Source organism: Passer domesticus, chromosome 8 (assembly GCF_036417665.1).
Source record: "Passer domesticus isolate bPasDom1 chromosome 8, bPasDom1.hap1, whole genome shotgun sequence".
Taxonomy (NCBI): Eukaryota; Metazoa; Chordata; class Aves; order Passeriformes; family Passeridae; genus Passer; species Passer domesticus.
The window spans coordinates 28,658,400-28,675,082 of NC_087481.1; the positions used below are offsets into that span (position 1 = coordinate 28,658,400).

The 16,683-nt window shown below is 40.6% G+C and overlaps 1 protein-coding gene across 7 annotated transcripts in view; it reads right to left on the reverse strand.

The window, feature by feature from the left end:
* REEP3 (receptor accessory protein 3) overlaps positions 1–16,683 on the reverse strand; it is a 53,162-nt gene that overhangs the window by 20,019 nt on the left and 16,460 nt on the right. For 4 of the 7 annotated variants that reach the window (XM_064429971.1, XM_064429974.1, XM_064429975.1 and 1 more), the window contains one exon: positions 238–310. In XM_064429971.1, the coding sequence (XP_064286041.1) occupies positions 238–310 (73 nt within the window). Of the gene's footprint in view, positions 1–237; positions 311–14,327; positions 14,384–16,021; positions 16,051–16,542; positions 16,643–16,683 lie in introns of those variants that run through there. The other 3 variants (XM_064429973.1, XM_064429976.1, XM_064429972.1) reach the window with 3 other exon arrangements.

Below are 16,683 nucleotides of genomic sequence, written 5' to 3' on the forward strand. Positions count from 1 at the left end.
AAAAAAAATCTATATACAGCATAGTGTGTTGAACATGTTTCAGCATAAAACTATGTAAAGTATGAGATACCTTCAGCCCTCCAAACCAAATCAGGGCACTACCAATAGGTTCACACAAGTGCTGTATTTAACAGTAAGACAGTTCAAGATTTCACAAGATTTATTACACAATGAAAATGTCACAGATCTACATCAGCAGAGGTGTGTCATTAAACAATTAAAAGGAACGAGACTTACATATTCCTTCACATTTTTTGTCTTCACAGCTTTGTATGAGTAGTATGCAGGGTACAGCATCCCAAACACCAGCCTATTGGAAAAGAGAAAGAGCCTTCAGGATCTGTTACACAGTAGATGACAAAACACTGAAAACAGTGACAATACAGTGACAATTCATTAGAACAATGTGGCCAACTTAATATAAAAAATCCTGTTCTCTAGCATTACAAAAAAAAAATTAAAAATAAAAAAAATCAGTGTTGTATGTTCCTTGGAGGAAGTTTCATGATAGGCAAAACTAGAACAACATGAACAGAAAAGGGTGTATGCCCTAAAGACAACAAACTGTGTTGTAAGTCTGTTTCTAGTAGATAATGTAAAACCAGTTGTTCAGGTTCTTTTACAAGTGAAACCAGTCCTGCAGCCTGTCCACACCAAAAGATAGTGCTGGCAGTGCTATCAAACTTGAAGAGCCTCTGAGCCTATCAGTAGTTAATCACAATCATGTGCTTTTATCAGAGTATCAGAAGTTTATTTCCAAAAGAATTTTGAGACAACACTGACTTAGAACATTTCACCTCCTTTTGCTAGAACTCTGCAATAGCAACACTTAGAAATGGAGGAAAAGTGGGAATTAATGGAATTGATTTTTGTCCCTGTGGTAACACACCAGCTCTAATGTCTCTCACCTTCCCTTGTTCTGGCTGAAATTGTAACTATTAGGTATCAGAGATAAGAAAAGCCTTTATTCATCCTTTAACCCATAAAATAGACTTTATAAGCGTGGAAATTATTTGTTCAAAGATACAGAAGAGGTTCCTGAACACCACAACCACTACCAACTGTTTGACATGCATAATAACTCCAGCAGTTACTGGCCATCTATGCATCTCTCCCTAATTCTAAAACAGCACTCCAAAGTCATTTAAATAACTATTAGTGGCCTGCTCATGTAAGTGTCTTGCAATGAAGCATATGAAAGGGAAACAGCTTGACTCTTTCACTTTACAGATTTTTTCAGCTACACTTTTCCACTCACTTTACTGTCAGGTAGCATCACTTCTGTAAAGAAAAAAAAAAACAACAACACATTTTTACATTTAAACAGCAATTGATCATCTGAACGTATCACTCTGGAACTGCTATAAACATGAACTGGGACAAAACAGGATTTTAAGAACACTTCTTCAGAAACAACTGATCTTAAGCAGCAAGATTATTACAGAAAGAGTAGGACAATCATAAAACTAAAATGACCTCAAGTTAAATAAGAACACTAGCATAGAAAACACAATAAAGGTAGCTGGTTTTTCCCATCTAGAAAGATCTGTTACTCAATACTAGTCAAATCAGGAGTTAAAAAAAATACCTATTTTAGTAACCACTTTTTCTTTTAAAGAATTTTTCTGGAAATCACTATAAAACTACAGGGTGCAGTGGTTAACAGCACAATATACCATTATTATATTATATTGTTATTATTTTATTATTTATACACCAATATATAATAATGCAGTAGTGTTTTCAACACTGCTGTAAAATGGAAGTGTTAGAAAAACTTCTATTTGTTCACTAGAAGTGGGTAGAGGGGATTAAAACAAAACATCAGCACATTAGTCAGTAATAACAGGAACCAGTACCATGAAGTTTTTATCCCTTACAGCCAGAGCTGACACAAAGTGTGGCATGATGCTGCTGCCAACTCTGGCACCAGTGTCTTCCTCACACAGGCAAACTCCTCTGACTTCAGTTAAACCCACCAGGCAATTTTACAGGCCAGGAGCCAGCTTGTCACCAGTGAGTGTAGCTGAAGGCCAGCAAAGTCCCTTTCAGCTTCCATCTCTGCACGATGGATCAGGGCACCGGCAGAAGAGATCACTGCAGCTGACTGGGGCAGAAACAGCCACAAGAGGAGCAGCAGGGAGCCTGGGCACACAGATGGCTACAAAAGCCCCACATGTTCTACTCCTTTTCCTCTTTGGATCCACACCTCCAAAGAGCTCAAAGCTGTCAGCAACACCTACTGCTACACATTAGAAGCACATCCATCCTCTGATATTTCTACAGAAACTGTACAACTACTTTAAGGATGTTCCCAATTATTCTATGGCTTTTCAAATTTAAAAGCTCGAGCGTTATTTTTCCAAGTGTGGTTTGTATTTCACACTGAGCATCAGCACACTGCAAGGATGGAGCAGACAAAAACAAAGACAATTTCCACAGATGGAAACAGATTTCAGCTGAGTGTGACGTCATTTACTTTATATTATTAGTAGATACATGGATAATCCTGCTTACCAATGTAATTTCACTGCCAGTTGTAAGCCCAGCTATTTCAGGTTTTCAGCTGGACTCAGTAGCTACCACAGCATTTTTGGTACAGCCACCTCCTTTACAGACATTTTGCTCATGTAAAGAGAAATGTTTCTCAAATATAATAGGAGATTAAAATAGAAATACAAAGAAAAAAGTATCAAAGGGCCTTTAAATCTGAATAACACAATGAATTTGCATATCCATAGAGCTGTATTTTTTAAAAACCTAAACTACTGCCTGTATAACCACATAATCTGTGGTCTTACAGTTTTAATAGCTTTGAAGTGAATAATTATTGAAAGGTTCATTTATGAAGCAAAGCAACCGAGTTTGCATCTGACTTGTAACTGAAGTATCAGTCATCTGTACACATGCTGCTCTGGCACTGAACATATTTCACCTGGGTAGTAAACAACTCTAAAGCCACAGTTCTAAAAAAAAATTATTAAAAATAAAAGAAACTAAGAGACAAATAAAAGCCACTCAAAATACTACTTGCATCCAGACTCCTCAAACACTAAGCCATTAACATTAACAACAATGCATTTAAGGGTTCAGTCTGTTCACATTGCCAAAGTATTGCCCAAAGCATGGAATAGTGTTTGGCACTTTATTCTTTTGTTCCTCCAAAATGCAAAAAGGGAACACTCTCTGTTCCCTACCTAACAGTATAAAGCAATACAAGAAACTCTTTTAGTATCAGATGCTTTGGAGACAGCAGCACTCACAAAACTCCCTTTCCCTAAAAATTTTTGACACCCATTTGTCCACTCAAAGGCTGAGGATCTCCACAGAGTGATACAGAGCCAGACTGTGTGCACCCACAGTAGGAATTTGTACCTACACCCTTGAGTGGCAGGCTGGAGAATAAAAGAATTCTCCATGCCTCCACAGAACCATGGACCTGCATATAAAGGCCTGATAAACTGCCTTGCTTTACTGACCATGCCCAGCTCCCCTTCTCAATACCAAGTGTTTCCAGTTACGTTAGGAGTGCCTTCCATCCCTGTCATAAACACAAGTTTTTTTCTCAGAGCTGGTCAGACAACATGGAAATACCAGAAGTATTTGTACTGTACTGTGCATGCAGAAACTAGGTCTGGTGGTGGTAATACAATTTTACTTCTGGATGAACTATAATTACTATTCCACATATGGTTAGCCAGTTTAGCCTAAGCAAGATTTCATTTGAAAGGAAGTCTACTAATGAAAACAAAATAGCAGAATAAAAATCTAAAGAACAATGCTTGAATCTTTGGCTGGCTGTTCTTGGCTATAAAAAAGGCAAATAGAGCCATATGCCTTACCAATGGGATTTCAGTCAGCACACACTGGAAAAGCAGAAGCATTTTGCTTAGACTGTATACTGCCCAAATACTTCCAAGCCACTCCCATCAAAGATCAGCAGTTTGGACTCTGCTCTCCTTTTGTTTTGGCTCCCAAGTGATGAGGCTACAGTTATGGATTAAGTTTTGCCTGCTGTGCACTCTCAAGCTTGAAATAAGGCACAAGGAGTACACGGAAGAATCCTATTCAGGGGGAACAGCCAAAAACCCTGCATGTGTTGGGTTGACCCAACACCAGGTGAACACCAGGTGCCCACCAAAGCCATTTTGTCACTCCCCCCTCAGCTGGGCAGGGGAGAGAAAATAATACAAAAAGGTCAGAGGCTGTGTGGAGAGATAAGGACAGAGATCACTCACCAGTTACTGTCATGGGCAATTGCCAACCCGGTTTGGGTAATTGGATTGTTAATCTATTACCAATCAAATCAGAGTGGGAAAATGAGAAATAAGAGTAAAACCTTGACACATAAACCCAATACACTGCCAAAAAAGCAAGACTTAAATCATGCCTTACCCCTCCCCCTGAGTGATACAGCTAGGTTGGGACTTCTAGACTAAGCCAGCTATGGTTCACATGTCCAGACAAACAAAAGCTTGCCCTGGCATTTTTGTCCTGAATGTTTTTGAAAAGCACTACCCCAAACAAAGTTCTTCTGTCCAGCACAGAATTTTGTTCCATTTTGCTATTCAGATACACAATAGTAACCACACAATCTGCAGTAAAACACTACATATTCAAGTAACTACAAAAACTACACTTGGACCAAAATGCCAGTCTGCTACAGGGACAGGGGAGCATGAGGATCAGCTCCTGAACCCCTCAAGAAATGTATCCTACTTTTTTTCCAACCCCCCCTGCCTTGGGCAAGGAGCAGGGAAAATCATGTAAATCCTGTTAAAAGAACATGTCTGCCAACAGTAGTGAACTTCAAATTCAGCAACTCCTTTAGCAGATTACAGTTACCAAAATGCAGGAATGCAATCAGAAACAGGTCTGTCAAAACCTTCACAGCGTTCTTATGACCAGAATACAAAAGCCAGAGAAGAAAAATGTCTTAACAGTTAAAGAATACACCCAGAAGCACTGAGAGATCTGAATAAAGCACATTCTTGAACAGAGCAAGGCAGCTATTAACTTTCCAACTTAGAAAGCTGGAATTCTCCAAAGCAACTGCCAAATTCTTCCAAAGCACAGCATAACCAATAGTAAGGCTCAAGCAGTCAGAAACCACCCTAGAATTTTAACAGGAAAAATTACATCCCTACTGATTCCTCCAAAATTTGTGACTTTTCTATGCCAGGAACTTTCATTTAATGGGTCCCAAGTATAACAATTGCAAGCAGTCTGATAGGAGACAATTAAGCCTTTTTTCCAATGCAGACCTCCAGGCTCCACAAGTACCCTATCTACTCATGTTTATGGACTAATTATTGATCTACCCCAAATTATCTGGCACCTTTTGCCAGGTAACTCTTCAAGTTGTCTCAACATGGAGATATATCCCTGTCTGAACCTTGAAAGAAGTCTAAAATGAGGACAAAAAAAAAATTATAAAAAATTCTCTTCTGTAAGGGATGTTCTCCACTGGAGTGTGTGTGCAAATGGTGATGGATTTATGGGCTCCAACAGCCCTCTCCAGACTCTTCCCATGGCAGTGTGGAACAAGGGACAGCTAAAAAACAACTCCTGAAGCAAAATCCATGCTACCCTCTCTAATGAGTCAGCCTGCAAACTCTTTCACATGGTCAAGTTGCATCAGTGTTTTAACAGTTGTCCCAGTCACCCTTCTCATGAGTTGACAGGGCATTACTGGTACACAAAACCTGTGAATCAACTCACCTCCTGCTCACATATAGATCCTGTACAGTACAGAGGTACTTATTTATATCATTCTAACTCAAAGAATCTGCACCTGTGCCTGGAGATAGCGCCCAAAACTTGCATCCACAACTGAGCAGTTTTTCTTGTGCTGCTGGACAGCCTAGGCATACTTTAACAGAGCAAAAGTCTGGAGATATCATCACCATGTCATAAAAAACCAATAAAAAATCTGAAACAGATAACAAATCCTGCTCAAAACACAGTCAAAAGACCCAATAAACCCAGCTGTACAGAAAATTCCAGAAAGCTAGTAGTGGAAGGCAAACAGAAATTGCTCTAAAACCCTTAGTCATTCCTCTGCATGACCACCTATTCACCTCTGGCTTTTATGATACATGTTTGCCTGCTGCTGTAAGAGCGTCCTGCCCATCCCAGCACTCCTTCCTGTTTACAGCCCCACAGGCTCAGCACGGGCAGGGCACTCAGGTGAGCTCACACCTCCCGAGCACCCCCACCAGGAACTGCAGCCACAGCATCTGCAGCGCTTCCTCGAGATAAAGGGCAAACACTGAATGCCTTCAAACACAGAACAGCCCTCACAAGAGAACTTACATCTCCCACCTAGCTCTTAGCTCAAACTCAATAGCTAAATTTCATCCATACTTAAGAAGTATTAATTTTCAAAGCTGCTCACGCTTACTTAAATCTCAAGTAAATTAATTTCTTCAAATACATCTCTGATTTCTCTGTTGTTAAGACTTCTTGCCAGTATTTGTGGCCCCATGTCAGCCAGCTGTGGTATCAGGCAGGAGCACAACTGAACACTGAGAAATAGCCAACAATTAGGAACGACTGCAGGGACTTCTCAGACAGCTCTCAAGAGAGCCTTGCACAGACTTTGATCCAAGAAAAAGATGTGTCCTTGTACTCAGCTTCTAATGATCAGCAAGGACTGACAGCTGGATTAAGGATGTCAGAAGAAACAAACTGACTAATTTGCTATTTTTCATTTTTTTAAAAAAACATCAAACCAAGCCTAGTTTTCAGGAGATATTTTCTATTTTATTTAGTATATGCATGAATAAGCTTATTTCATAAAGCAGGTGAACAAGATACAATTAAGACTACAATTTTTTTAAAGTTTAAAGATGAAAGCTGATACCTACATGCCTGTTCAAAGAAACTGTCACATCAAGAGTTTACATAATAAAGGTAATTGACAGATGACAGAGAAACACACTTAGGAGCTTCCTTGCTTTGGAAAAAGCTCTTTACACTTACTGCTCTTGGAGGTACTACAACCTACACATGCAGTTTTCATGAGCAACATGATCCTCTCCATTGAGGATGCTTCTGAGAGCTCCTAAAAGACATGGGTAATTTAATGCAGATGATGTGCTCAACAAGATTAACAGGAACATTACAGATCTAGAATGAGGTGTTTCATTTTGTTATGAGGTTTAAAGTTACAAATACACTTGGTAGTTTCTTGGCTTCCATAAATTTAATTTTTAAAACTACCAGCTCTCTTATTTATAATACTTTGTTTTGTGCCTAGTGTCTTCAAAATTATGTTGGAAGCTTCTACAAATGTTTAGGTCTTTATTTCTATGTAAGAACATGATATCCTTCATATCAAGGAGAAGAATCCAGAAGACACCTTAAAACACCTTCCACTGCAATCTATATGATGTACTGGAAAATTGTTCATTCCAGTAACTTCAGAAACTTGCGTCAAGCCAGCAGCCACTCCTTCTCTGCTCTGTGCCACAGCAAATTTTGAAAGCAGGGAAGTTAGATGGATGTTTGGAGAACCAAAGCTAGCAGAAAGAAAACAAAGCAAAGACTCATCTTGGTACTGCCAAGTCCTGCACATTTTCAAACATGTTTAACAGTCTTAAAGCTTCAGCTCTTGGAAGCCTCAGAGGTCTCAGTCCTGGTGAAATGACCAGGAAACAATCAGATTTGCATACAAAGATAATGTTTTGTCCAGCACAGAATTGGAAGAGAAGCAGTAATGCAGCACAGCTGAAGAGCAGCAATACTAAATAAGTCACAGAAGTTCTGCAGGTAACAGAAAACTAAAAGAAACTCTGCCAAAAATACATGAACATCACATCCCTAGAATAAAAGTCAAAAAAGCTCAGCAGAATACATTCTCATTACAGCAACTGTACTTAATTTTTAAAGCAGCCTCACTCATTTAATGTATGCAAGTCCCCAGACAAGATAACTCAGTGCTTTAAGTGGCAGGAATCTCTTTCACTGCTGTGGGGAAAAAAAAGTAAAGTAATTGCCCAAAAATGTAAAGTAATTGCCCAAAAATATCCATGGCCAGTTTTTTATTTATTAAAGTTGATTTGGGCATATTTACCCTGAGTTATACTACCTTCAATCAAGCTATAGAAGTCACAATGGGAAGCCCATCACACACTATAGACATAAGTCTCAACTGCAGGAGATGGGGACAAATTCTTTGCAGTAAAAGTGTTTGAGCATATTTCCTCTATTGTCTCAGCAGCTGCCCAAGGAGAAAGTTTCCTGATGTACCCAATGCTTGAGATTCAGGAATCCAGTACTTGAATATGATTTTCAATATTAGAGGAAACCCAGTTTAGATTCTCTCAAGACTCTGAAGTCATGCCCATTCTCAACTATTTTTCAAATCTAAAGCTTTATTCAGCTTTGACAAGTGGCTTTAAATCTAGCTACTCCACTGGAGGTCCTCTTCCAGGATCTTCCTTGGCCATCACTTAGGGCCTCGGCTCATTCCCTCTACCACCTCCAAATGCCATAATCAAAAAATGGATTTCCACTTGGATTCTTACCTTTTCAATTTTGGTTTTCACCCTACATCAAGTCTGCTAGAGACCTGAGGTAATTTCACAAGCTAAAATCCACAGTCATTGTTTGCTGCTCTAAGAGTATCTTTATTTTTGGAAATATTAATCAACATCAAAATAACTGGCTATAGGGAACTGGCATTTAAAATAGGAGTGGTCCCAAAGAAAAATTACTTCTGCTTATTCCAAGGGAAACCACATTTTATTTTTGAGCTGCCTGTTAGTGTAAGGCAAACCACACTACATGGAACCACCCATTCATATGGGTTGCATTAAAAAAAAAAAAAAGGGTCCACGCTCCTATAGGTCACACTGTGTGGAATATTAATCTGCCTGGGTGGCTCCAGAGAGAAAAGTGAAGTTCATAACCCAAAGGCTCAGAAAGGTCCTACTTAATTGTTGGAATGATGCTTAATCATTACACATTCTTGAACCCAAGGGCATCATCAGAGACCAGCCTCAATGTCCTGCCTCTCCCAAAAAATGCTACAAAAACACCACAATCTGAGCAAGGTGGTAAGTGGAACCTTGTAACAGCAGCTCCTGAAGTACAAGTAAGCATGTCTTATCTCTACCTCAGACAGCTGGTGGCTTTGTTTTTAATCATCCAAAGCTACAGACATTTTAATTTTTTGCTGTAAAGTCCTTGATTTTCAAACAACTCATTGTACTTCTGAAGCCTCTTAGAGCATTCAAAGAACAAAGCTTTCCATTGCACACAGGAAAAGCTTTCTGTGAACTCTGTATTTGGCAGATGCTTGAGGCAGCATCTGGACTTGCCATTGCCAAGTAACGTGTTTCCTCAATTACACCTGGTACATGGAGAACTCTGAAGGCTCTGTTAGGCACCAAGTTCAGGCTGACAAGCAGAACCTCCACCAGCCTTATTCATGCAGTTCTATTAATAACAAAAATACAATGCTAAAAGATAACTAATTTTGTCCCTTTTGAGCCCAAATAATTTATGGGGGGTTTGTAGACTCATGCATTAATTAGTCTGAGGGTTAGGTTTTGCTCTCAAAAACAAAGCACACTATGCTGATTAACAAAAAATTTTTCTGAGAGAAGAATTCTGTTAACACAATCATGTTTCACTGTTTATATGTAAATGGGCTAAGAAACCAGAAGACACAAAAGAAACGTGTGCTTTTTCAGAAATGTTATTTTCCAAATGCAAATGTAAAGTAATTTGCCCAATTCACATTATCCTCTTTATACAAATGTAAATTTCATTTTGTCTCAACCATTCAAGGGTAACTTTTAGACAAGAAAAACTACTCCTCAAAGTTCTATAAGTAGAATAGTAAAACCAACATTGCTTACATTGCAACTACAGCAAATTAATGACTGCCAAAGCAGCCACATAAAACATATATTTTATGTTTCTGTGTCTTCCAAGTGAACCAAAAGCTGTTCACTGCTGAAAATTTTCAATAGGTCAGCTCCTAAAACATTCTGATATTAAATACACTGCAACTGAGTAATCCTAGATGTGCCTTTAGACTGCTCTAAAGGCGATGATGCATTCTAGAACAAAATCCTAATCTGGGGAAAAAAAAATATTAGTAGACAGAAGTAAATAATGACAGCACAAAGCCAAATAATAATTCTTTGGGGTTCTTATATTAGTTAAGGTAATGTTACCATACTGTAAAAACTAATCAGGATATCTTTCCTCTAGTGACCATCTTCCTGACTCTCCTTTCCATAGTTTTGATCAATGAGTTACAAAACAGGGTGGGGGGAGGAAATAACAAAAGCAGACAGTGGTGATAGGAAGGCACAAGCACAAACTGTTTTCTGATTTTCCCGTTTGAGCACTGGAAGTTCCAACAGCTTTAACACAAAAAAAAATACAGCATTATGTCAGGCTCCTCACATCAGGAAAAATTCTTGGGAAATCCTTGCACTTAAAGCCAGGTTGCAGGCTTTTGAAATAAACTGCACCTAGTTTTCAACATCAAACACAAGTTCCAACTGTCTTCGGGAGGCATGAGTAATGTTCCAAAGATGATAAACACAGGGCAAACATTCATCTAGTTAAACCCACCTCCATGTTGATGCTTGCAGACTGCTAGGAAACACAAGAGAAATAGAAGGAACGCCCTATCATTTTGTCAGTGATAAACTGAACAGCAAAGCAACACAGATGGCTGACAAGAAGCTCAGTGCAGAGATAGCCTCTGTGGGGTGTTTTATTTCCCTCATATAAAAAACCATCTTATCAGATTGGTTGTTCTGTGCCACTGAGGCCAGTCGTGTTTGAAGTCATACTGGTCAGCAAAAATCTTGCAATCACCTTTCCTGCCTAGACCCTACACACCTCATCTCATCTGTCCTGGAGTAAATTGTTATGATCTAGTCTGGCAGGTCTTGACAACAGAGGGATTGTACTGTTGGCAGATGTAATGTTTTCTTCTATATAAACCTAGTACTTTCACAGGCTTCAAAATTTTGGAATTTCAAAAGCAGAATAAAAAGGACCAAAAAGCTCAGAGAAAGCTCCTTTGCACATGGAACACTGGAACAGAGGACTCTGCCAGACATGTTTTTACACATATTTTGAAGATGATTTCTGTCAAGTAGTAAAATTATTGAGCCAAAGCAACTTTTTTTTTTTTTAAAAAAAATCAGAATTTGGCTCAGGATCTTCCTCAGCCTTACACAAGCATATAGGGAGCTGCCTCTATGTACAAACCCAGGAAAGATAAGCCATTGAGCAGAAGTGCTCAATAGCCTAAACGTGCTAGCCCAAAGCAGACATTGGTGTGTGGAACACTGCAAGGGAGGAGTTGTTTGTTTTAATTAAAAACATCCTTTTGTGCCAGATCATGCAGTTCTTGGTATTTCTTTATCTCCAAGGCACAGGACACACATGTGGGGTTCAGCACATTTTGTAACACAGCACATGCCAAGAGCATGAAGTAAGGATGCCAGACTCCACAGGACACCTCCAGACGAGCTCCATCTGTTTGGAGCAAGCTTCGCCCGGCCGCCTGCCGCAGGCTGAGCACGCTGAGCACGCGCTCTGCACTCTCACCACCCTGCAAACATGGCACAGAACGGGGCAGCCAGGCTGCAGAGCAAGGGCTGATTTAAGGCAAGGTGATTTAAGACAAGCAGGAGGGACACTTCTTCCTTACAAGTTGTCAGAGAGAAATTTTGCATTGTACTAACTCAAGGGGTGTTACAAGTCATGAGCAGAGACTTCTCATTGTATACATTAGGATTACCTCACTGAGAAGTTGAACTATTGGAGAGCAGAGTTCTGATGATTTCACTGCTTAATTATGTAAATGATTTTAAACTTTCACACAGTCAGGACAATGCACTTAATCCCTAGACTTACATATGCTTACAGATTTCAACCCATGAAACTGAAAACCCTTTAAAAAATCTGACACCTTGTTTGATTAGAACAGCTGCACTGTTATTACTGGAACTAGATTCATAAGAAGAAAGAATAAGCAACAATGTGAAAGCAAAGAATGTATTTTCAGAGCATGCTTTAAAGCCTAAAATAATGCTGGTTTTGTCCTGCAACCTTTCATTCTCAACACAGCACTTACCTAGCAACTACACAACAGCAGCGTGAGCTGGTGCACCTCATTGCAACTAACAAAAGATGAACTTCTATCAACACTAACTTTCATTGTAGTTGACAAAACCATAAAAGTTACACAGTGGTCACAGAGTTTGGATCATGTGGAAAATGAATGAGGAGAGGATGAAGGACAGGATAGCCCCTCCCAGCAAAAGGGCTGTGGATGTATTCAGCATGAAATGCCAAGGATAACTGATACAGTGTCACTGATTCATTCCAGTTCTGCGATGAGACAGACATTGCAGCACATCTCACTCACGCTATGACAGCAGCTCCTTTTGCCCCACAGGTGCAGCAGCAATTTTTAGGCCTTTAAACTGAAGAGTACATCAGACATTCAGCATCCAACAGCAGTCAACATCCTTCACACTTCAGCTGCAACCATTGTGCCAGAGAGCAGGTACAAACAGTCAAAGAACCTCTCCACAAATGGCCTGGTTGAAGATCAGGCTATGCCTTCCACACACATGGTGTTATTGTTACTCAATTCCATCCCATGAGCTGTGTTCACTTCAAGTCATGTTTGACAGCATGTTGATGAGCAAACAAGAGGGTAAATATTTTTCACTTTATGCTTTTAATTTAAAAAAAAAATTGTATTCCAAGAGCAGGACACGAACTAGGTTTACAGTCAAAGCATACACAGTTACAAAAAACATGATCTACATGCTAAGCCAGGTATTCCTGACAACAATTCAATCAACACAGAAGCTATGGCTTCAGCCACCCATTCTCAGATATGCAGCAATTCTGGGGGCAGCTGCACATCTGGAAATGTAGAACAACAGAAGCAATAAAAGTAGAGTAAGATAATGCCTTGGAAACTACCATTAAAGAAACAGCTCCAATCTGTAAAGCAGCAAAGAAGACTGTAAAGCTGAAATCTGTAAAGCTGAAAGAGACTAACACTACTACCCAGCTCCAGGTCACCTCCTGTGTCCCCCAGACAGTCTTTGTCCAGCTTTAAGCATTTAGTTATAATCTAATATCAGATTCAAGGAATATTTGCAAGGCTTTAAAACTGGGGTGGGGAAGACAGACATTATAAATACAAGCAAACAGAAAGCTAACTGCTAGTACCCAAGACAAATACATCCTTTTGTGGAGCACTGCAACTTTTCCTTCCAACATCCATGGATGCTGACCTACTTCACTGGAAACAAACCACATACTTAAACATGAAGGGAGAGGGTGTGCTGCAAAGCAACACAGATGGGGGAACTTTCATTTTTAAGTGAGGAGGGAAAGAAGTTAACAGATTACAGCAGACAGTCTGCTTTAACAGATTGCAAGAACAAAATGGCCATCTACTTGGTATTTAGGATGCTTTCACATCTTTGCTTGGCACAAGAGGATGGTCTGATCTCATCCATACCAGGCTGTGACTGACAAGTATTCAGTGTGTTTACTATTAAATACTGTCTCGGCAACTGATGTGTACACAATCACTCAGACCTTACAAATGAGAAGAATGAGCAATCCAAGCAGATGAAAGTCAGGCACAAGCTCTATTTGAAGTTAACAAGATGGGCAGTCACAAATTAAAAAAAATTATTTACACCATTAAAGACTAAGAACAAGATGTGCCACTCTGAGAAGTTTTCTGAGACTCTGAATGAAATAATTTATCTTTTTGTTGTTTTTGTTACATGAAAAAAGGAAAAATCCCCGTAGTAAACATTCCAAAAATTGTTGTAACAGCCAGTGTGTTTTTGAAATAATAATGAGCTATACTTACTACAACAGCACCCAATTGACATAGAATTTGAAAATGGAAAAATGTTTTAATTGTGCACTTCAAGTCTTCTCGACATAAAGTCATGCAATTAGTACAAAGTATTTCACAATTTTAAATACTTAAGAACAGTAGCATTGATAGAGCAAAGGGAAAAAATTTCATGAAAACAAAGTTCTGCTGGAGATTATTATGTGGAACAGTGAATTTAAACCACTCCCTGTTTCCTGACTCCTCAAGACAATTCACATGCAATTAAGAATTCAAATTCCCTACTAGTTCCATTCCCTAGTTCCTTAAAGCGTTAACCAAAGCATTTTAGTGGAGTTAATGAATTCCAAATTGCAAACTCTCGAACTGAATTAGAAGGCAGTTTGCTTGGGACACACATGTCAGGACAAGCCCACCACGCCAGAAGTCAGCAGAGGGCACTGCGACTCACCTACAAATTAATATTTTGCTGCTCTTTTGGCCCTGAAACATAGGAGGTCAGCGAGGAGTGGAGAACTCTGCCACAGACAAAACACTGCTGCTCCTTTCCACCACAGCAAAGATGACAGGCTGCTATGGACCCATGCACCAGGAAGTCACCACACCAGAATCCAAATGCTGCACAAGAAAGAGCCTCAGGTCTGCATGGCTACATAGTATTTAAAAATCTGTTTCTTAGGGTTTCTAGGGGAAAGATAGGACACACCTTCCAAACTCCAAACACACAATTCAGAGACCCAAAGTCACTGAAATAGGTGCATCTGTGAAGAGACCAGGGGAAAACAGATCAAAAAAGGAAGATAATGGATGCTGAGAAAACAGGACAAGAAGGACGTTCCCAAGACCACTGAAATTAAGACCTCTCATGTCACACCACATCTACTTCTGTGCTACTTCTCACCTTTTGTTTTCACAATAATTTTGCTTTATTAGCAAAGTTAAACAATAATCTCAAAGCTGTTCAAGTTCTCATTGAACACATTCACCTTCCTGAGAAATTGAATGCTGGCAATCTATTTAAATCCCACATCTAGGAAACAAGGACACAAGAAGGTGGGAAGGATTTATAAATAATATTCAGGAGTCCCTTTTTAGCAAAAATAATTAGGGCACACATTAGATGAGTGACCAGTGGCAACAAGGAAACCAAACTCCACAGAACTGCACAGTACATTATCCTTTACTGCCTTTTGCAATAAACCTGTGGAGAACAGTAGCTGCTCTCTTCATTCCCTGTGCTATTGGGTTAGGCTCATAGAGGATTTTAATTTATGCAAATACAACCCTTAGAAATTCAGGGGGGAAATAACCCAACTAACTACACAAGAGCTTGGTCATCAGAAATTAAGGTACATTGCTGCTATTTCCCTTGAAACCAACACAGTCTAAATAGCGAAAATAAGAATTCTCTGGTTGGTGCTGTTATGTAACAAAGCAGAAACAGGTTAAGCAGCTCCATCTGATGTACAGAAAGCAAGAATATGCCTCTTGCCTATAGCACCGTGTAAAGCCTCTGGGAAGACCACACAGGCAAAGTACACCAACAGCAATTCCTCCCACAGACTCTCCTCCAAACCTCTCTCGTCCTCTGCCACTTCTGGAACGTGATGTTCCACTCTGCAAGTTGCAATTATGTGACAAGTCTCAGGGACGGCAGGAAGAGGGACAAGGACTGCTGCTTATCTAGGTGGTTGGATTGCAGCAGCAAAATATACGTGGCAGTATGAGAAAGTGTGAGAAAACCTGACAAAGTGTGCAGATGAAATTACACCAGACAGCTTAAGGGGGATATCCGTCACCAACAAAACAGGGCAATCCTATTATGTCCCGCTGTGGGTCACACACTTTATGCTAATTGGGATGTTTGCTGGACTGCTTTGTGAGCAGATTCACTTCATGTGCCTGGCAAAAACTCACACACAGCAAATCTCAGCTTAAAAGACCCAATAAGCACTGGGGACCCCAGAGAGCTATCCAGCGAGGAGCATGAGGAAGACTCTGCTCCCCAAATATTACTCAGCCTTTACGAGGGACTATAATTCAAATGAACACAATAACTCATCAGTTTCAGGAAGGAACAGTACAACGCTGATGAAAGAAATCAGAGGTGTCACTGCAGTTTACTCTTTCTCAAACAGAACTTACACAAGATATAACATGAAGCTTCTCGCCTAATAAAGTTTCCTCTTTGGCTTCCAAAAACTCCAGTTTATGAGGCGCAGTACACAACAACACTGCCAACCTATCTCTTCAGCTGATAAGCTACACTCAGCACAGACCGCCATCTCACACCAGCAAGCATCCTTCTAGTCCTCTCAACTCTGCTACAAGTGAAAAAGGGAAAGTTACGAGGTTTTATAGGTTACTTTGGATCAATTTACAAGCAACGGTTGCAATCTGTGCGTGACCGGCACAAGCAGCGCGAGTAGGCAGGGAAAGGTGCACGAAGAGCAGGACACACACGGGGTAACCACAGCCCCGCTCCGGCGGAGTTTCTGGGAGCACAAGGACTCTGAGGCACACAGATCCCCGAGGGGAGCGGGCAGCGCACAGCACCCGCCTCGGGAGGCTGGGGGAAGGAGGAAAGGGAGGCCGCCCCTCGCCTGCCGCTCATCGGGACCATCCCCGCCCCGGGAAATCAGCTGCAGCCGCAGCCCGGCACTCACACGACCGCTCGGGAGATCATCCAGGACACCATCGCGGCGGCGGCAGCGACGCGTCCCCTCAGCCGGCCGGGCCGCAATGGCCGCAGCGCTGCCGCGCCCCGCCCCGCCCCGCCCGCCCCATTGGCTCGGGGGCTGCGCGCC